General features: G+C 38.5%; 1 protein-coding gene across 2 annotated transcripts in view; it reads right to left on the minus strand.

Annotated features, from left to right (window-relative positions):
- The window catches only part of LOC120081134 (calmodulin-binding protein 60 G-like), a 33,608-nt gene that overhangs the window by 8,737 nt on the left and 2,791 nt on the right, over positions 1-22,080 (minus strand). For both annotated transcript variants that reach the window (XM_090315676.1, XM_039035809.2), the window contains exons 4-5: positions 12,655-12,790; positions 12,507-12,568 (exon numbers count right to left, since the gene is read on the minus strand). In XM_090315676.1, coding sequence (XP_090171802.1) covers positions 12,507-12,568; positions 12,655-12,790 — 198 coding nt within the window. The remainder of the gene's footprint in view (positions 1-12,506; positions 12,569-12,654; positions 12,791-22,080) is intronic.

Here is a 22,080-nt window from a genome sequence, read left to right on the forward strand (position 1 = left end):
GTTGGACATGGTTCATTCGATGATGAGTTATACTTCCTTATCGAACTTATTTTGAGGTTTCGCAGTGGAGACTGCGGTTTACTTACTCAATTGTGTTCCTTCCAAGAGTGTTACGAGAACACCTCTAGAGTTGTGGAATGGGCGTAAAGCTAATTTACGTCATTTCCGCATTTGAGGTTGCCCTACACATGTGCTTAAGGCAAATCCCAAGAATTTAGAACCACGGTCGAGGTTATGCCTCTTCGTAGGCTACCCCAAAAGGTACACGAGGGGGTTATTTCTATGATCCTTCGGAAAGTTTGTTTCCACGAACGCTACTTTTCTGGAGGAGGATCATATCAGGGAGCACAGTCCACGTAGTAAAGTCGTGTTGAGTGAGTTTTCCAATGAAACTACTAAAACTTCAACTAGAGTTGTTGAAGAGCATGCTTCATCAGCAAGAGTTGTTGATGGTAGTTCATATAGAAGGTCGGTTCAACCTTAAGAGTTGAGGGAACCTCGATGCAGTGAGAGGGTTGCGAACCTGCCCATTCGCTATCTAGGTTTCACAAAATCCTTGCTATGGTAGCAGATGGCGACGTTGAGGATCGTTGTCTTATCAGAAGGCAATGGAGGATGTTCATCGGGATGAATGAGTCAAGGCCATGGATCTCGAGATGGAGTCGATGTACTTCGACTCAGTATGAGATCTTGTAGATCAACCTGATGGGGTAAAACCTATAGGTTGGAATCTACAAGTGCAAACGGGGTACTGATGGGAAAGTGAAACCTTCAATGCTTAACTTGTGGCAAAGGGTTATACTCAGGGAGAGGGAGTCGACTATGAGGAGACTTTCTCGCCTGTTGCCATGTTAAAGTTGATCCACATCCTCCTGTCCATTGCAGCTTATTATAATTATGAGATCTGGCAAATGGACGTCAAGACGGCCTTTTTGAATGGAAATCTTGAGGAGACCATTTACATGGTGCAACCTGAGGGATTCATAGCCCAAGTTCAAGAGCAAAAGGTTTGCAAGCTGAATTGGTCCATTTATGGGCTGAAACAGGCGTTTAGATCTTGGAACATACGGTTTTATGCTGCGATCAAATCATATGGCTTTAACCAGAACGTTAATAAACCTTGTGTCTATAACAAGATCGTCAACGCTTCAGTAGTTTTTTTAGTGTTATATATAGACGATATATTACTCATTGGGAATGATGTAGGTCTACTGACTGCAGTAAAGAACTGGCTAGCGACCCAATTCCAAATGAAAGATTTCGGAAAGACTCAATTTGTTTTGGGTATACAAATATTTCGAGATCATAAGAATAAAGTCCTAGCACTGTTTCAGGCATCTTACATTGACAAGATGTTGCTCAAGTACTTGATGCAGGACTCCAAGAGGGGCCTACTGCCGTTCAGTCATGGAGTCACTTTGTCTAAGGAAATGTGTCCTAAGATGCCTCAAGAGGTTGAGAAGATGAGATGGGTCCCATATGCGTCTACCGTTGGCAGTTTAATGTATGCGATATTCTGTACTCGACCAGACATCTACTACGTTATGAGCATAGTCAGTAGGTATCAGTCTAACCCAGGCTAGGGTCATTAGACAGCAGGGAAGAACATCCTCAAGTATCTTCGGAGAAAGAGGGACTACATGTTTGTGTATGGATCTAGGGATTTGATCCTTACTAGATACACAAATTCTGACTTTCAGAATGATAGGGACTCTCGCAAGTCCACTTCAGGGTCAGTCTTTACTCTTAACGGAGGAGCTGTAGTTTGGTGAAGCACTAAGCAGGGGTGCATTGTCGACTCTACTATGGAGGCGGAGTACGTAGCGGCTTGTAAAGCTACTAAGGAGGCCGTCTGGCTTAGGAAGTTCTTGACAGAACTGGATGTTGTTCCAGATATGTCTAGGCTAATCACCCTCTATTGTGACAATAGTGAGGCTGTGGCGAACTCCAAGAGCCTCGGATTCACAGGCGTGGCAAACACATAGAGTGGAAGTATCACCTGATCCGCGAGATAGTGCATCGAGGAGACGTGATCATCACGAAGATTGCATCGGAGCACAATATTGCTGAGCCGTTTACGAAGGCTCTCACGGCTACAGTGTTTGAGGGTCACTTTTAGAGCATGGGTCTACAGGACCGCCCGCGGCTAAACTAGGGCAAGTGGGAGATTTTCTTGTACTGGGATTTTATGCTCTAGTTTATTATTTTATACTAGTTTTGTACACCCCACTTTGCTTTAGAACAAGTGGGAGATTGTTGGGGTTGATGTCCTAAAGTCTCTTGTCTTGTAGTATGTAAACAGTTTGTACGAACGCTTGTGATGTATAATATATGATATTTACTTCACTTCTTGATTTTGCTCATCTGAATGTTTTATTTGCTTTACCACAGACCAATAAACTAAAATCCCTGGTTGTCTTTATGTAACTTAAGCATATATGTGGTGACATACAAGTGGATCATGTCTTAAGTGATAACCAAAATGGTCTGTAGTATATGGATATAGGAGGGAAACCTTATCCTAGTAACGCTACGGATGCGACCCACTTTGTTGAATAGTTGCAAGTGTTGTAGCTTGTCACAGATGGTCTAATCCTAATCATTTGTGTAGGGGACATGCGAGCGGGGGCATCCTATAATAAGAGTTTGTATAAGACCTGACCATGAAGTGCTAACTTCTTGTTATATAACACCGATCATGACAAAGACTTCACTTCACTGAGATGACCATAGGTAACATGACCTCAGTCCTAAGTGAGTTGGGAACTCCTGCCATTGAGGGCGGTCATTTGATTTACATGGGTGTGAGTGGCCAGACCACGACTCAAACCTACCACTTTGGGGATTCGTCGGATTTAGCAGTTAACGGATAGTGGATCTCGTGGCTAAAGAGTTTAGTCAACTATTCACGTATCGTTGGAGCTTCGAGCCATAGGTCCATAAGGTCCCCTTGGTAGCTTGGATAAAGTTAAGAATCAGTTTTTGGGCCAGTTTGAAATGTTCAAATTGACAAGAGAAGTTCAATTATATATATATGATATAATTGAACTAGTTAATTATATATGATATGATTGACTAAATGTATGAGATACATTATTTTGGAGGAAATTGGATATAAATATGATTTATATCAATTAGAGGAGAAAAAACACTATAGTTAATATGTGATATTAAACTATAGGTTAAGAATATGATATGATTATATTCATTATTTAATTAATTAGGCGGTTACGAGATAATTGACCGACTTTTTCTTCGAATTCGTGCGAAAGTGGGAAGTTCATTCAGTTCTTGTAATTGAAGAATAACAATGTAAATAGTTTTCATTTTTGAGAGAGATATGCAAATTAGCTCACGGTGTGAAAGCATATGATTGCTTAGCGTTGAGAGCCTATACGATAGTGCCCGTCTTCCTAAACGATCGCACACCCGCGTACTAAACAATTGCCGCAATTTCTAAACGATCGCTTAGCGCACCAAACAGAACTAAACGATCGCTTAGCTAAACCTACACGATCGTGTACTCCGACCTAAACGACAAGCACTCGACTATATGATAGTCTTCTACTATCTCCCACTTGCTTGTCCGTACTACACGATCGTCTTTTCCTCCTTCCCTCTACCAATTCCATCAAAGTCCACCCTTTGGATTCTCACTCTGAGAATACCGAGGGCTTCAAATGGTGGTGTCGTCCGCGGTTGCTTTGTGTTTGTGCACTACTGATCGTGTAGACGACCGTGCTGCTGCTAGGCAACTGCTGGCTGGACAAGAAGGAACGAGAGGAGTTCGCTTCCGTTGGACCGAGTTTGATTAAAGACTGTCTTCAACTGGTAAGTCTCTCGATCTTTTGTATTTATTTGTTAAAGCATGCCAGTAATTAGTGTTTACAATGCATATTTGTATGTTAGAATGTATGTGTGGTAATTCTGTCATAATGAAATCGGAAAGATCTGCTTCCGCTCATGGGCATTCTTATTTAAGATTTCCTTCACTTTGGATGTTTTCAAGTCTTTTAAAGCTGAAGTTGAACTTCAACTTGGAAATAAAATTGAGGTTGTCAAATCTTATCATGATGGTGAATACTACAGTAGATGTGATTGTTCAGGTGAACAATGTCCAAGGCCCTTTTCCAAATACCTAGAGGAATGTGGAATCTTCCCTCAATAAACTATGTCTGGTAAACCCACCATGAATGGTGTAGCGGAAAGGCAAAATAGAACACTTAAAGATATGGTAAGAAGTATGATTAGTCATTTTTCTCTATCAGAATCCCTCTGGGGTGAGGCACTAAAGACTACAACATATATCCTTAATAGTGTACCTAGTAAAGCAGTAACTAAACTCCTTATGAGCCGTGGATAGGAAAGAAGCCTAGTATTAAGTATCATCACGTCTAGGGTTATCCAGCTGAGGGTAGGCCCTATAGGCCTAACGAAAGAAAATTGGACTCCATAATTATTAGCTGCTATTTTTTTAGGTATTCTGAGCGCTCCTAGGGTTTCAAGTTTTATGATCCCACTTTTAGATCATTGTTTAAGACAGAAAATGCTTGATTCCTTGAGGATATTGAGTTTGGGGGGAAAGATAACATAAGAAAAGTTGTCTTTGAAGTGGAATTAGTTTCTTTTCCTAATGTGATTATAAATGATGTCCAGACTCCAATTCCTGAATTCATTATTGAACCAATTATAGAACAAGAGAACATTGAAGTCTCCATTGTTGAACCTGAAGTTCAAACTCAACAACCTCAAGAAGTGCCACAAAGGAGATCCACTAGAGAAAGAAGAAGTGCAATTCCAGATAATTATATTGTAGTTCTTTAAGAACATCAGTATTATGTAGGTGTAATGGTAGACGATCCAATCAATTTTCAACAAACTCTACAAAGTTCTAACTCTCAAAAGGGGATAAATGCTATGGAAGAGGAAATAAAATCCATGAAAGACGATGAAGTTTGGGAACTTGTTGAATTGTCATCAAGAGTGAAATCCATAGGTTGTAAATGGATATTTAAAACCAAAAGGGATTCACATGGCGATACCAAAAGACAAAAAGCTCGTCTTATTGCAAAGGGTTTTACTCAAAAGGAAGACATTGATTATAAAGAGACTTTCTCTCTGGTTTCATCGAAAGACTCTTTTAAGGTAATCGTTGCACTGATAGCTGATGACAGGCAGAAATGCATGTCAGTTTAAGCCTTTTACTTAGAATTATGAGGACTGTTAAGTAGAATATATGACAATTATGTTCGGAATTCATAAGAAATTTAGCTTACGGCGTTCAACATTAAGAATCTCAGCTAACCCATTAATATGCGTTATTATGCGTTCAATTGTCTATTTTTGTAGCTAACGCAAGAAGTGGACGCAAACGCGGGGACTACCGCATAGACGACTGCATGCGGAGAAACTCTCCATCGCAAAGGCGAACGTGTTCGATCAACGCATGGATGTTGCGATAATCAGCCGTATGCGTCCATCGCATGGGAGTTGCGCGCGTCAAACGATTGCGGTCATTGTGTAGAGTTGCGGTATTAAGTGAATGCGGTCACTATATGATTGCGACTACACGATAACGCATACTAATGGGATCAACGCAAGGTTGGTGGAATGAACACATCAACGCATCTACCTTGGGAAAATCAAAAGATGAAGTTAACATTTCACCTGTCACGCCATTAGCAGCAGAGATTCAGAAAGGACTAAACGCGCCACGAATGTCAGAATCAGAGCAGTCCATTAATGTTGTCGACGATCAAGCTCTATATAAAGAAGCCGAGGAGCAGAATTTCAAGTATCCGGGGTTGTCGCCTAAGGTTCACCTAGAGCCGATCCTTGAGATCCAAAAAAACGCGTGAGAAGACGCTTGAGAGTTGTTCACCTCCTTCATCTATTCCGAGTGACGACCGGAGCTAGATCTCGAGAGAGTCACCTCCACCGCCCATCCATGGCACCACCGGCAGCTTTGAGCACATTCGCTAGAAGCAAGTCATTGCTTCCAGTCGGTTATTTCATTTTCTCTTCTTTTCTTATATTGCATTGTACTACATTTTGGGATTAAGAAATTAATACATTTTGTGTTCAATACAGTTCTTTATTTCCTTCGATTCCATCTCCATCTTCTTTACTTAGCTTCTTTACCTTCATTGTATCACTTAGTGAGATTGTTTGAATATCACATACTTAGTCATGTGGATTAGGGATATGAAACATGTAGCAACCCACCGAGAGGTGTATATTGTGTGAGTGTGTGAGAAAACCTTATTGGTTTGATGTGAAGCTGTAGCAACGCCTGTCTATAGGCTAACGCAATGCTTATCTATGAGTAAAGTTAGCAACAACCAACTGCCCGAGAGGGTAAGTGGATGGTCACATTAAGCAATATATGCATTGTTCACTAAAGATAGGAATAGTCTTATGTCAACAAAGTTCATGCGGTTACCTTGTCCTATGAGCGCATCATTCATCATTTAGGCATACTTGAGAGAGTAGTCTAAAACCCAAATCTAAGACTCGAGAGAGCAGATTGGAACGCATAGGCAAGAATGGGGAACTTAGAGATAACCTCTGTTTGCTTTCACACAGCGTATGCACCCTACGGATAGAATATTACATGCGTCCAGGAAGTAGGATATGGTGGTTGTATGCGGTCATCTCGACACTTATGCATACCCATCGTATACATCCTAGAGTTAGGCTCAAGTGTGTGTAGCATGATTGCATGACTTGCGTTGACTAAGGTTGCCCTTGCGGTCACTTTTAAGTATTGCAATGAAGATATCTCTGCATTTCTTCTATTTTTCCATCCATTTGCTTCCTGTCAATCATTGTCGTGTCTCTACCTCTCATGCATATTCTCATTGCGTTGTCTGTTACTTAGGAGTAGGAGTAGTGTTAGTTTAGAAACCTCCCATCCATTCTTTTATTCAACTGCCGCATGCACATTACCGTATTCACCCAGCTACAAGTCCTAGAGTTCGACCTCGGATCACCCGAGAAACTTGCGTTCCCGTTATACTTGGCGTGAGCGCAAGAAAACTTGTGACAGGACGCATGGTCATCGCATACATTTGTTAACGCATAATTATTCCAACGCATGACTATCGACACATGACAATCAACACATACCTTAAGAACATGCATCGCATATTGCGTCCACAGAATTTTAGTTGTTGAGTAATTTGACTTCTAATTTCCCATCACCAGTAGCTCACTTTGATTTAGAGCTACACCATATTGATGTAAAAACTGCGTTTCTCAATGGGAGATTCATGAGATGCTTTATATAGTGCAACTAGAAAACTGTGTTTGGTAATTCAAAGTTTATGGTGTGCAAATTGAAGAAATCCATCTATGATCTCAAGCAAGCCTATCATCAATACTATCATAAATTCCATGAAGTAATTACCTCCTTAGGTTTTGAGGTGAATATAGTGAAAGATTATGTATATCACAAGTTCAATGGGAGTAAATCTATATTTCTGGTGTTATATGTCGATGAAATACTCATAACAAGTAATGATGTAGGTTTATTGCATGAAAATAAGAGGTTTCTCAAAAAGAATTTTGAGATAAAAGATCGTGGTGATGCTTCTTTTGTATTAGGAATTGAAATACTGCGAGATCGTTCTTAAGGTATTTTGAGGTTGTCACAAAAGCACTACATTGAAAAGATTTTAAGTACATTTGGCATGAAAGATTGTGCATAAGGAGATACCCCAGTCGCTAAAGGTGATAAATTTCATTTAGGTCCATGCCTCAAAATTATACTTGAGACTAAGGAGATGCAGAATGTTCCCTATGCATCGGCTGTTGGAAGTCTAATGTACACTCAAGTATGTATGCATCCAGATATTGCGTTCATAGTTGGAGTGTTAGGCAGATATTTGAGCAACCTAGGGATGGATCATTAGAAAGCAGCCAAATTGATTATGAGGTATTTACAAAGAACAAAAGATTATATGCTCACTTATCCAAGATCAGATGTTTTAGAGATTATTGGGTATTCTAATTCCGATTATGTTGGATGCCAAGATACTTTGTGATCAATTTCAAGCTATATCTTCATGTTGGCTGGGAAGTTGTATATTGAGAAGGTGTTGAACAAACACTTATGGCTTCTTCTACCATGGTTGCGGAGTTTATAGCATTTTATGATGTGCCCAATCATGGAATATGGTTGTAAAATTTTGTCACTGGAATACTGATAGTGGCATAGAAAGATCACTAAAATTATTTTATGACAATAAGTCGACTGTGATGTGTTTCGACAACAATAGAAGCAATACAAATTTAAAGCATGTAGAAGTAAAGTTTCTAGTTGTTAAAAAAAGAGTTCAGAATTGTCAAATTTTGATAGAACACATAGGAATAAACTCTATGGTGGCAGATCCATTGACTAAAGGTTTACCACCTAAAGTTTTTCACGAGCATGTTGCTCACATAGGTTTTAGCCATTTTTCTAATTCCATGGTTTAGTGGGAGTTTATTGTTGAGGATGTTATTTGACCTTATTTTGTTTATTTTCTATAGAGAATAAAGTTGATAGTTTATGTTTTATTATCTGAACTTGTTTATCATGCATGTGGTTTAGAAAATGTGGTTTAGCATAATGCTTTCAAGAATGATCTCACTAAGGAATTTGGACCAATTGGAAACAGACATGATCTAGATACATGTAGTTTCCATGCTATCCATCCATACTTAATCTATGTCGTTGAATGTATTAGAAATGTTGATCAAGGAAGATTTAATTACAAAGGTAGTGATGAAAGCCGTCTTGATTCTGTGCTAATACAGGAGATGGACGAGATTGAGCTAAATGGGAATTCTATTATTAAAATAATATGTTTATACGCGCTTAAGGTTATGTGATTTAACTATATCAAGTACACATACATAGCTCAAGTGGGAGATTGTTAGACATATTTAAATAATAATATGTTTAATTAAAGTATGGGCTATGTATGTAGATTAATGATTTATCACATTGGGTTATTTATTATATTGGGCCATATTATGTGATCTAATTAATTAAGGCCCTAGATTCCTAATTGAGTATGGACTTAATGGGTAGAAGCTCATTCCTAGTTAATTAGAGCTTAATGGGAACCCTAATTGAACTAGTATATAAAGAGACTTTAGGGATATAGTCCCCAATATATAAGAACAATAAGCACTCAGTCTCTCTTGAATCGCATCTAGAGAAGGATCCCACTTAGAGCATTCGAAGTTTTGGTTGAGGAAGACAATAGCCGCCTTATAATTGCCATCAATTTTGCAATGGAATCCGATATGTTATTCTCGACAATTTAGCATGAATGATCCTAGGGTTATATCTATTCAATATATATTTAAATTAATTATGCTAACATAAGAGACAATACAAATAACTTGATTGCTAAGATGTCGATGACAACAAATAAAATGTTTATAATCAACATTCACAATGATGTCGAAAAATGCCTCAAGATGTGTTACAAAGATGCATCCTTGGCTTTGAAATCTTTGATATGGACATCTCAATTTTGAGGGGTTAGAGTCACCCTCCAAGAAGAATATGGTGAAAGGACTACCTTCCATAAGCCACTTGATTAAGTGTGCAAAGGATGTCTACTTGGTAAGCAATTAAAAAAAAGCTTCCCAAACAAGTCAAACTCAAGATCTCAAAGGTCTCTTGAACTCATACATACGGATGTGTGCAGATCAATGAAACCAAGCTCATTTGGTAAGAGTAACTACTTCTTTCTCTTCATTTATGAATTTTTGAGAAAACATAGGTATATTTATTGAGCATAAATCAGAAGTGTTTGAGAACTTCGAAAAAGTTCAAATCCCTTATTGAGAAAGAAAGTGGTTTGGTGATTAAGGCCACGATATCTGATCGTGGAGAAGAATTCACATCAAATGAATTTCAAAAGTATTGTGAATACCATGAAATTTGTCGACCTTTGACTGTGTCGAGATCTCCTCAACAAAATGGAGTGGTAGAAAGGAAGAATAGGACATTTTGAACATGGCAAGAAGTATGCTTAAAAGAAAAAAAAAACCGCCAAAGGAGTTTTGGACAGAAATAGTAGAGTGTGCAATCTACCTATCCAACTGATCTCCAACAACAAACGTATCTGGAAAAACGCTACAAGAAGAATGGAGTGGATGGAAACCTAGGATATCTCATCTCAAAGTCGTTGCTCATGTGCATATACCAGATGAAAAGAGAAGCAAGTTGAATGATAAAAGTGAGAAATACATCTTCATCGGTTATGACCCAAATACCAAAGGTTACAAGCTCTACAATCCAGATATCGAAAAGACAATCCTGAGTCGAGATGTAGTATATGATGAAGAAGGAGAATGGGATTGGGGACGACATGATGAAGACTACAACTTCTTGCCCTACTTCGAAGAAAATCACATGGAGCAAACAAGTACAATGCAAACAAGAGAGGAACCCTCTTCGCTACTAGCTTCGCCAACTTCATGTTCTCAAAAAGACAAAAGTGAAAGTGAAAGTGTTTAGCGCTTCAAAAACTTACAAGAATTTCATGAGGGAACTAAAAATCAAGAAAATCTTTCTTTATTTTGTCCTTTTACTGATTATGAGTCCATGAACTTTTAAGAAACTATGGAGAATCCAAATTGGAAAAGTGTTATGGATGAAGAGATTAATGAAATCAAGAGGAATGACACATTGGAGCTAGTCTCACGATCAAAAGGTCATAAGGAGATTGGTGTGGAATTGGTTTACAAAACCTAGAAGAATGCAAGAGGAGAAGTTGAAAGATACAAGGCAAAACTAGTGGCAAAAGGTTATAGTCAAAGAGTTAACATCGACTATGATGAGGTATTTGCTCCTGTTGCTCGACTTGACACTATTAGATTAATAATTTCATTAGTAGACCAAAACAATTGGAGAATCCATCAAATGGATATGAAATCTATTTTTTCAATGAAGTCTTAGAGGAAGAAGTCTACATTGAGCAACCTCAAGGCTATAAAGTTGATGGAAAAGAAGAGAGCTTTGAATTTGGAAAAGGCACTCTATAGACTGAAGCAAGTTCCAAGAGGCTAGAATGCTCGAATAAACAAGTAACTACACCAAAGAAATTTTATCAAGTATCCATATGAGCATACACTTTACATCAAAGTCCAAAATAATGTTGTATTGACTGTGTGCTTGTATTTAGATGACTTGATCTTTATAGGTAGTAATTTAAGCATGTTCAAAAAGTTTAAAGAAGAGACCACGAACGAGTTTGAGATGACTGACATCGGGTTCATGTCTTACTATCTTGTCATTGAAGTAATGCAAGAAGAGAAAGCCATCTGCATCACATAGAAAGGCCATGCTAAGGAAGTAATCAAGAAGGTCAAAATTGATGATTCTAATCTAGTAAACACACACATGGAATGTGGAATCCAACTATCATATTGCGAGGAAGGAGCAAGTATGGATCCAACACTCTTTAAAATCTTGGTTGGAAGTTTACGATATATAATATGCATAAGACTCGACATTCTCTATGCAATTTGAGTTATCAGTTGCTTCATGGAGAAACCAACAACCACAAATTTGAAGGCAGCAAAAAGAATTCTTTTGACGCATTAAAGGTACGATAAACTATGGCCTGTTCTATTCTATTTTTCATAATTATAAACTCTTGGGATATAGTGATAACGATTGGGGTGGAGATGTGGATGACCGTAAAAGTACGACCGATTTTGCTTTCACGTGGATGTCAAAAGAGCAACCGATTGTTACTCTCTCCACATGTGAAGCAGAATATATAGGTGCTACCTTATGTGTTTGCCATGAAATTTGACTAAAAAATCTATTATAGAAGTTGAGACTACCACAAGAAAAGCCAACTAAAATTTTCGTAAACAATAAATCAGCCATTGCCTTAGAATGTGTGAAGATTCATGATCAGGTAGCTGACATCTTCACTGTGTGAAGATACATGATCAGGTAGCTGACATCTTCACTAAGCCTCTTACGAAAGAAGACTTCACAAGATTGTGAGATTTCTTGGGACGAACAAAATCGAGTTTAAGAGGGGATGTTGAAATATAAACTTAATCTTAGGTTAGACTTATTTGGGCCTAGTCTAAAACAAAAGCCCAATTCCTAAAAGTCTTAATTATTAGAATATTCTAGAGAAAGTATATGTAGGAGATAGAATTTTGTAGGACTCTCTAAAACATATGAAAAAAATGTGTAATTATAAAGAATAGTCCAGATAAACATTTGCAGCCACTTGATCATAAATGTTTTGACAAAATCCTAACCCTAGATTTAGGGGTGCCAACTAGTATATATAGGAAGGGTGTCTTACCATTTGTATCAAGCCAAAAAATTAAAAGTGCTCAATAACACTAGAAGCCTCTTTCTCTTATCTTTTCTTCCAAATTTCCTCTAACCTCCTAAAGTTTCTTTTCAACATATATGCCTTAAAGATGATAAACTTAAACGATATGAATAAATATTGTTTCATTACAACACTAACCTTTGTGAAGGTGAAAGAGACTCAAGCTTATGCTGAATCATCTTCTCTGCACCATTTCTTGTCTGAAAAAGCAATGGATTAGATGTGTTTCAATTTTTTCACACACATTAAGAGCATAAGTAAATTAAAAGATGTAAAAGAAAAGTACCATATGACGCAGTATAGGTTGGAGTTTTGGCCATACTTCAGTACAAAAATGCTCAAGTTCTTTAATAGATTTCTCATCTATGAGGGCAGATCCATCTTGATCTTCTTTTGTATAAGAAACATAAGACGGGTCATAACTGAAAAAATAAAATAAAATGCATAAGAGGTAAAAAAACACACAACCTAGCAAGTGAGACATTATATTACTTGAAAAATTAAAAAAATACATATAAAGAAATAAAATAAAATAAAAAATAATATTACGTGGAGAACAATTTTCAAGAGGTGGGTGTTGGGGTCGACCCACAAAGAGGCACGCTAAAAAAGACAAGAAAGAAGGACAAGAAAGATGATAACTTGTAGAAATACAAGTTAGTGAGGCCTTACTTGTTAGGGTCAAAGGTCATTATTCACACAGAACATTCAACAATTAAATATCTGATGACGAAGAAGGATGCCAAACTAAGGTTAATAAGATGGGTACTTCTTCTGTAAGAGTTTGATACTGAGATTGTTGATCGAAAAGGATAAAAAAAACAAAGTTGCGGATCATCTATCGTGACTTGAAATTCATGAAGTAGATTGCATCTAACCTACTATAAATTCTTCCTTTCTTGATGAATCGATAATGAAAATTGACGAATATTTGCCCTGGTTTGCAGACGTTGTCAACTTTTTGGTTTGCAAATAGTTCCGTGAAGATTGTACACCATAGCAAAAGAAGAAGCTCATACATAATTGCAAGTTCTATTACTGGGATGAGCCCAACCTATATAAAAGAGGTCGTAATCACATTTTTAGACAATGCGTAACTGAAATAGTATTTCATCACATTTTCTACTAATGCACGGTGGTGAAAGTACTATAAAGTGGGTATTATTGGCCCACCTTGTTCAAGAACGCCCAAGAGTATATCATGAAGTGCGATAAGTGCCAGTGCACAAGAAACATCTCTAAAAGGAATGAGATGCCTCAAAACGTTATTCTGGAGGTCGAGTTGTTCAATGTATGGGGAATTGATTGTATGGGATCATTTCCACCCTCTAACGGCCATAATTACATCCTGGTGGCTGTCGATTATGTGTCAAAATTGGTGGAGGCAATTTCACGCGCCTTGAATGATGTGACCATTATTTCAAAGTTCCTACAGAAGAACATATTTACCCATTTTGGCACTCCTCATGCTATTATAAGCGATGAAGAAACTCACTTCATCAATTGCATCATCAGTAAACTGCTGGTCCAATATAATGTTCATCACAAAATCGCCACAGCTTACCATCCCCAAACAAATGGTCAAGCTGAAGTGTCCAACAGGGAAATTAAGACAATACTTGAAAAAGTTGTCAACTCGACATGCAAAGATTGGACGCTCAAGTTAGACAAAGCATTATGGGCATACCGTACTGCATATAAAACACCTATAGAAATGTCCCCATATGCGTTGGTCTTTAGGAAAACATGTCATTTGCCATTAGAACTTGAAAATAAAGCATTTTGGGAAACAAAGAAACTCAATTTCAATATGGAAGCTGCAGGAGTGGCAAGGAAACTATAGTTGCTGGTTAGACGATTGGAGATTGCAGATGTACGAAAATGCCAAAATTCACAATGAGCATACAAAGCGTTGGCACGACCAATGCATCTGTAAGAGAAATTTTGAAATCGATAAAAAAGTATTACTTTTTAACTCAAGATTGGGTTTGTTTCCAGGGCAATTGAGGTCACGTTGGTGAGGACCTTTTATTATTAAGGAAATCTACCCGCATGGAGCAGTAGAGCTAAAAAATGAAGATGGTACCAACGCATTCAAGCTAAATATCCAAAGGATAAAACCCTACTATGGAGGTGATTTCAACCATGTAAAGGCCTCCATTGACTTGAGAAAACCTGAGTGATGAAACACACGGAGTCTTTGCACTAAGAAGCGATGCCATCTTTTTCTGGGATTTATATCCTTGTATCCTTTCTTTTATGCTCTTGTTATTTGCATCTATGGTAATTTTATGTTTTTCTTCTACCTTTTGATTTTGTAATCAATGACTATTGAACAATTTGGACAAAATATGAAGGAGATTAGGGTTTTTATGTGATAAGTGTTGCGGTGAGTCTGGTGGTGCGTAAGGATTATCCCAATGCATCCCTATCAAGCTCATCGTAGGTAAAGGAACCATACGTCAGCTTGTCGTTAGGGTAATGAAGAGACGTGCCACCTGACATTCCATCAGATTTCATTTATTACGCATGCATCATAATTGCCTTGAATCATGAGTGTGACCGTTTATTTCCTCTCCCACTCATGTGTCTATTTAAACCCTTCCTCTTTGACCTCTCAAGGCTTTTTACGCTTCATTTAAACCCTAGCTCTTCGAAATTCTGAATTTTCCTAAGTTCTGTGCTTTCCAGCAACCTAAACCCCTCTAACAAGCCTATTTCTCCTTAAATCCCCAGCTCACTTGGCCCCAATGGCTCATCAAAGCACCCCTTCCTCTGCCCGTGCCTCAACTCTCTCCACTTCCTACGAAGTGGTTGCCCCTTCTTCAAATGTACAACCTATTTCTTTCTTGGTCGCATCTGCGTCGGTTTATGCACACCACCCATGGTGGCATCTCCTCTCCCGTTCAGCCCTTCCCTTCTTTGGTCTACGCTAGTGCTATCGCGCTCTTTATCGCCTCACAATCATCTACAACCTATTGTTTCCAACACTAGCGAAGCCAGGTGATGAGACGAGAGAGAAGTTTATGGAAATATTTTGAAAAACTTGAATCTGCTTGAATCCCTAGACGATGGAGTCGTGAACCAGCCAGGCAAGGAAAAGGTTAGTGCTCAAATGCCTCCACATGGTTTCGGCCATGCGATGAGTGGTCTCGAGAAATTGGTACCTAATGTGCTTGGCTCAATTAGTTTCAAGGAAGAGGCATTTGGGAAGAATTTTTGCCGCATTTGAAGAGAAAAAGGCAAAGAAACAAAGCGGCAAGATGGAAATGGGATGAGGGGACATGGTTGACATAGAAGAGGAGCCCCTGTTGAGGAAGAATGCAAGGGGAGAAAAAAGGAAAAACGATGCAATGGTTCTCCCCGCTTCTTTTGCGGAAGCGTTGGCAGAAAAATTCAAAAGCAAGGGTGAAAAAGTAAAAGAGTGCCTTAATGAAATAAGGAAGGAAGCAACAACTCTCATTGCTACAATGGAACTCCATCATGAATTATACGATGAGGAACTTGAAACATGCGATAAGTCATTGGATAGTGTGGACCGCGCCGCAATTGAATTTGAGAAAGAATGGTACGAGGAGAGTGATGAGGAGAAGAATGCCCAGAAGGAGAAGGCTTAGTGCATAAAGTGAAATTTAAAGGAAATTCAAAAAGAAAATAGATTGTTGAGAGAAAATGAGGAAAGAAAAAGAAAATAGAAGCAGGTGGCGCTGTAAATGATTTGTTGATTCATGATTGTAATTTGGAATAGTCTTGTTCCGCTGCTCATGGAAATCTCGTTTCTGATTTCCTTCAATTGGTATTAGAGCCAGGTTCTCTGATATTCCAAATTATAGATCTGAATTGAACGCTTTTTACAGTCGCGGTGGGGTTCTACATTTGTGGTTAACTGTTTTCTACATTTGTGGATGAATTTGATAAACGTTTCGGGTTTAAATTATCTTTTTGTTAAAGCTTTCGGTATTACAAAGTGTTAATTGTAAGGGCCCCTGTGTTTTTGGGCGAAATTAACTTTGCAATCGAGTTTGTAATTCGAAAAGTTCGAGTTCGTCGAGTCGTTCATGATGAAGCTTCTGTGCATGGTGATGCAGTTCTCAACGAAGAAGAAGATAAAGCGTTGGTCGAATCGTGTAGCCTCAGGTAAACGATCGTTGGGATTTAACTAAGCGATCGTTTAGATATTTTTTTTCTAGACGATCGTGTAGTCTTTTCTAAACGATCGTTTAGCTAATGCTAAGCGGTGGGGTAAATCGTTTACCATATCGCATAGCGATGGTTGCCCAATCGCGTAGGCGCTGGAGGTAGACGATCGTAGTGGGAGCATGCGATGCTCGTTGTTTAGTAGAAGGTGCGCGCTAGACGATCATGTAGTTAGCAAGCTTTATCGCTTAGTTACTACCTATGCGATACGGCGCTAGCTAAGCGATCACTTATGCGATGGTGCTTTGCGACATCGCAGTCGCTTAGATGATCGTGGAAGGCGGGCATTTTGTGGAGCATGCTAAGCGATCGTGTACTTCAGGCTTCATCGCTTAGTAAAGGTACACGATCGTGTAGTAATAGCTAAACGATCGTTTGGATTTTTTTGGACGATCGTATAGTAAATGCTGAATGATCGTTTAACTCTGGGAGCGCTGGTAAGCGATAGAATAAAGAGTTTTTTTTTATCGTATAGACGATCGCGGGGTGCTTAGTACACGATGGTTGAAGAATTGATGCTTTGCTGAGCGGTTCAAAACCCGGTTCGCCTGTTTGAACCGGAGACTCCTTGTCTTTGTAATAGTTAGTTTTCCTTTTTGTATTTTAAGGCAATTTTACCCGGTTCATCAACTTTTATTGCTTATACATGTGATGTATGGTGCTTATATGCCAAAGTGTTTGTCATATAGTTAAAAACCCACCTTAGGTTGTGCAATTTGAACATGCATCATGTATTATAAATGTTATAATCTTGCAAGAAGAAATTACTTGAAAGCATGTGCATGCATCATGAAATATAAGAGTTATATTTTGCATGCATTGAGCATTATCATGCATCATCTTTTTATTATAAATGTTATAGTCTAAGGGTGAATGGAAGCATATTTTGCTTGTTTCCTTGTTGTTTTGTATAAGTGTTATATAAAAGAAATAGCAATGAATGGACAAGGCATTGAGCATGACACTTAGGCTGTTTATAAGAGTTATGAACGCCTTGCATGTGTTAGCTTAGCATTGTGGTTGTTTCCGTTTATAAGTGTTATAAAGGAAATTAGATCTAAAATCAATAATTCAGAGTTGCATGCGAACTTAGGGTGAACTCAAGTTAGGGTTTTAAAATTGGATTGAGATAGACCTAAGTTCAAATGGTTTTTAAATTTTTTAATCTAGATTAATTTTTCAAAATCGGTTTAATAGGATTAAATTGGTTGGAATAAAAGATTAAATTTGTTGTAAACCTATCTATAAGGGACCTTTTTTCTAAGGCGGATTCTGGCTAGGCTGGGGTTCTTAAGTTGACGGAAATGTAACACCCTTACTTAGGAACCTACCTGGAAAGGTGAATTAGATAGATTTTCAACAAGCATACGACGTTTTAGTCAAAGATTCCATTAAAGAGTTTAATGGATGATGATCAAAAGTTGTTCAACTATCCAAGGTAAATGTTACTCTTGGGAAAACTTAAAAGTCACTTAGTTAAAATCCTTAGTCGTGTTTTTTCTAAATAAGCTAAACCCTAGGTTATAAAATACTCAGTGGGAAGAGAAGGCGTATCAGATATGTCTATGATTCCATTCACATTTCTCCCTGTACGTTCACACCGTGAGATTCATGATTGGCCTCTAGATGCCCGGATGCATCCCCCTTCATATGGTGTTTGCATGAGTCAATATAAAGGTGGACGGAGAGAGTATTTATAGTAAGTGGGTGAAGGGTATGTGTCGACATGTCCTATGGTCTCTGTCATTGGTTCACACCGTGAGATCATTCTGTACGCCCTCATGTCGCCTTCGAAACGACCCCCTTCGGATGGGTTTTGTGCAGTTGGTCAATATCAAGGTGAACTCCAGAAATGGATAGGGTCACTTTAGGTTTTGCCCCAATTGGATTTTTCCCTTTCGGATTGGCCTTTTGGGACGACCTATAGGGCTTAAAATGGTGGGTCACACTTACGGGAGATTGTTAAGTAAGTTAATGATCTCTTGGCCAAATCAATGATGGCTTGTCATTATAGGAACAAGAGTTGTTCTAATATTAATGACTGGTTGAGAACTCCCAATTCAGAGGAAGGATAACTAACCTCCCTTCGGCGGCTTTTATTCTAAAACCTTATTGGATGTTGTTTTGTTTTACAACGAGTATTTGCTTAAAACCTAACGTAGGTCAATGCGTTTTTCTTTTCAGCAACTTGTTAGTATTTCTGTTTAAAGCTTTTAAAAATGACCGATTTTTTACAGTGGAAAGAATCGTGTGAAACGAATTTTGTGATAAACGACCTCCATCCCACTACTCTCCAAAAGAGGAGACAAGACAATAAATATGATTTATTGGTCTTGGAGACATGTCTGGTAGAGAATGATGATTCTGCCTGGATCCTTGATTCAGGTGCTACCAATCATGTCAGTTCCTCTTACCAAGGATTTAGTTCCTGGCAAACGTTGCCACAGAGAAAGATAACTCTTCGAGTCGGTGCTAGTAAGGTTGTTTCAGCTGTTGCTGTAGGCAGGCTAAAGTTATTTGTTGACAAGAAACGTTATCTGTAACTGGATAATGTTTTTGTAGTTCCTCATATCAAGAGGAACTTAATCTCGATTTCTTGTCTCATTGAACAAGGCTATACCGTCTCTTTTTCTGAGAATAAAGTGTTTATTTTCAAGAATGGAATGAAAATTGGTTATGGTTCAATGGAAAATAACTTATATGTACTAAGGTCGTTAGTCATAAAAGCCTTGTTTAACACTGAAATGTTCAGTATGACAACAACAGATAAAAGACCAAAAGTTTCTCCAAAAGAGAACGCCCATCTTTGCCATTTTAGGTTAGGTCACATCAAACTCAATAGGATTGAGAAGTTGGTGAAAAGTAGACTTCTAAAGAGTTTAGAAAAAAACTCCTTGCCGGTATGTGAATCATGCCTCGAAGGTAAGATGACCAAACGACCTTTTACTAGAAATGGTTACAGAGCCAGGGAAGCCTTGGAGCTTGTACATTCAAACCTCTATAGTTCGATGAATATTAGAGCTCGAGGTGGGTATGAATATTTCATCTCTTTCATAGATGATTATTCAAGGTTTGGGTATCTCTTCCTAATGCAACATAAGTTTGAAGCCCTTGACAAGTTCAAGGAGTATAAGGCTGAAGTTGAAAACTTGTTAGGTAAGAAGATAAAAACACTACGATCTGATCGTGGTGGAGAGTATATGGACCTCCAATTCCAAAACTATATGATAGAACATGGGATTGCATCCCAACTCTCGGCCCTTGGTACACCTCAGCAAAATAGTGTATCAGAAAGAAGAAACAAAACCTTGTTGGATATGGTTCGATCTATGATGAGTTATGCTCATCTTCCAGACTCATTTTGGGGTTATGCAGTGCAGACTACATGTTATATCCTGAACAACGTTCCCTCGAAAAGTGTTTTTGAAACATCTTTTGAGTTATGAAGAGGCCGTAAAGGTAGTTTACGCCACTTCAGGATTTAGGGCTGTCCGACACATGTGCTAACGACTAACCCAAAGAAGTTGGAACCGCGTTCGAAGGTTTGCCTCTTTGTGGGCTACTCCAAGGAAACGAGAGAATGATACTTCTATGATCCAAGTGAGAACAAAATGTTTGTTTCCACTAATGCTATCTTCTTGGAAGAAGATCACATGAGGGATCATAAGCCACGAAGTAAGCTCATTTTACGTGAGATCTCAAGTGAGACTGAGACTGCTGAGGGTTCAACAAGAGTTGTTGAACTGACCGACAGATCAACGAGAGTTGTTAAGGTCGAAACGTCTAGTCAACCAGCTCAAGAGTTGAGACGCCTTGATGTAGTGGGAGGGTTATGAACCCACCAGATCGCTACATGGGTTTGATTGAAGCCAATAACGTCATTACGAATGATGGGATCGAGGATCCGTTGTCTTTTAAGAAAGTGATGGACGATTTGATCACTGGACGACAGTCAAGATGTTCCTTAAGTATCTTCAAAGAACGAGGGACTACATACTTGTGTCTAAAGCTAAGGATCTGATCCTTATGGGATACAACGTTGCTGATCCCTTTACAAAGGCCCTCACGACTAAAGTGTTCGAGGCTCACCTAGAGAGTCTGGGTCTGCGGGACATGCGGCATCTTGTCTAAGGCAAGTGGGATATGATACTGGGGTATGCCCTAGTTTATTGTATTGTACATTAGTCTCTCGAGTCATTAGGACAAGTGGGAGATTGTTGGGATTGGTGTCCTAATTCTCCCGGAGTCTCGTTGTATTGTAAAGATACACATTGTTCAATGAATAAAATAAGTGTTATTTAATTCTGGAATTTACTCATATTCAATAAACAAAGCTCCTTGGTTATCTTATGTGAACATAAGCATGTATATGTGATATACAAGTGGATCATGCCTTAAGTGATAACCTAAATCGGTCTGTAGTATAAGGATTAAGGTGGGATACCTGATCCTGGTGACACTACGAATACGGCCCGCTTTGTAGAGTTTGCAAGTATTGTAAACTACTATAGATGGTAGATCCTGACCATTCATGTGGAGACGTGGAGCGGGGGTGTCCTATACAAAGAGTTTGTATAAGACCTGGACCACGAGATGACTAGACTCTGTATATAACACCATTGATACTAGAGACTTGCATCTCACCTAAACGACCATAGGTGACACAACCTCAATCCTGAGTGTTTTGGGAATTCCTGCCGTTGAGGGCGGTCCTTTGATTAGTATGGGTGAGAGTGGCTAGATTGCCAACTTAACATGCCTACCTTTTTGGGGACTTATTTGATCTGGGAGCTGGGAACTCAATCCACAAGATGGAATTCACTCCTTCCCAAAGTAGGGATAAGTAGAAAGATTGCTCCCTTAAAGGCTGATTTTGGGGCTTAAACATAGTGGCCACAGCTTCTTTTTGGAAGAGAAGACTCAGACATAGTAGGACTATGACTTATGTTCATTAGAGGGATCAGTGGTACTTAAGGAGACAGATATAACTACAAGGGCATAACGGTTGCTGCGCTGCTGATTGGTTAAGATGGACACATGATATATCTGTAGTAAGGAGAGTTCAACTGTCGGTCTTTAGTGGAGTATCTGGCAGTTAATGGATGGTAGATTCTGTGACTAAAAAGTTTAGTCAGTTATTCACGTACTGTTGGAGCTTCGGAGCTACAGGTCCATGAGGTCCCCTTGGTAGCTTGGATTTTGTTGAGGATCGGTTCTTGGTGTTGATTTGAAATGTTCAAATTGACAAGAAGTATTTTGATTATATATGATATAATCGGTATGATGTATAAGATACATCTAGTGTAGGATTGATGTAAATGAGATTTACATTAAGTACCATGGAATAGACAAAGAACTATGGTTTATATATTTCATGAGATGAAATATTAAAACTATAGGTTATAAATATAGTATGATAAGTTGGTTATCATTTATATTTATAATAATATTAATTATCCAATAATTAATACTTTTTCTTTTAAATAACCAAAGTAGTGGGTGGTTATTGGATCAT

Source organism: Benincasa hispida, chromosome 7 (genome assembly GCF_027475165.1).
Source record: "Benincasa hispida cultivar pf3 chromosome 7, pf3_genome.v1.1, whole genome shotgun sequence".
Taxonomy (NCBI): domain Eukaryota; kingdom Viridiplantae; phylum Streptophyta; class Magnoliopsida; order Cucurbitales; family Cucurbitaceae; genus Benincasa; species Benincasa hispida.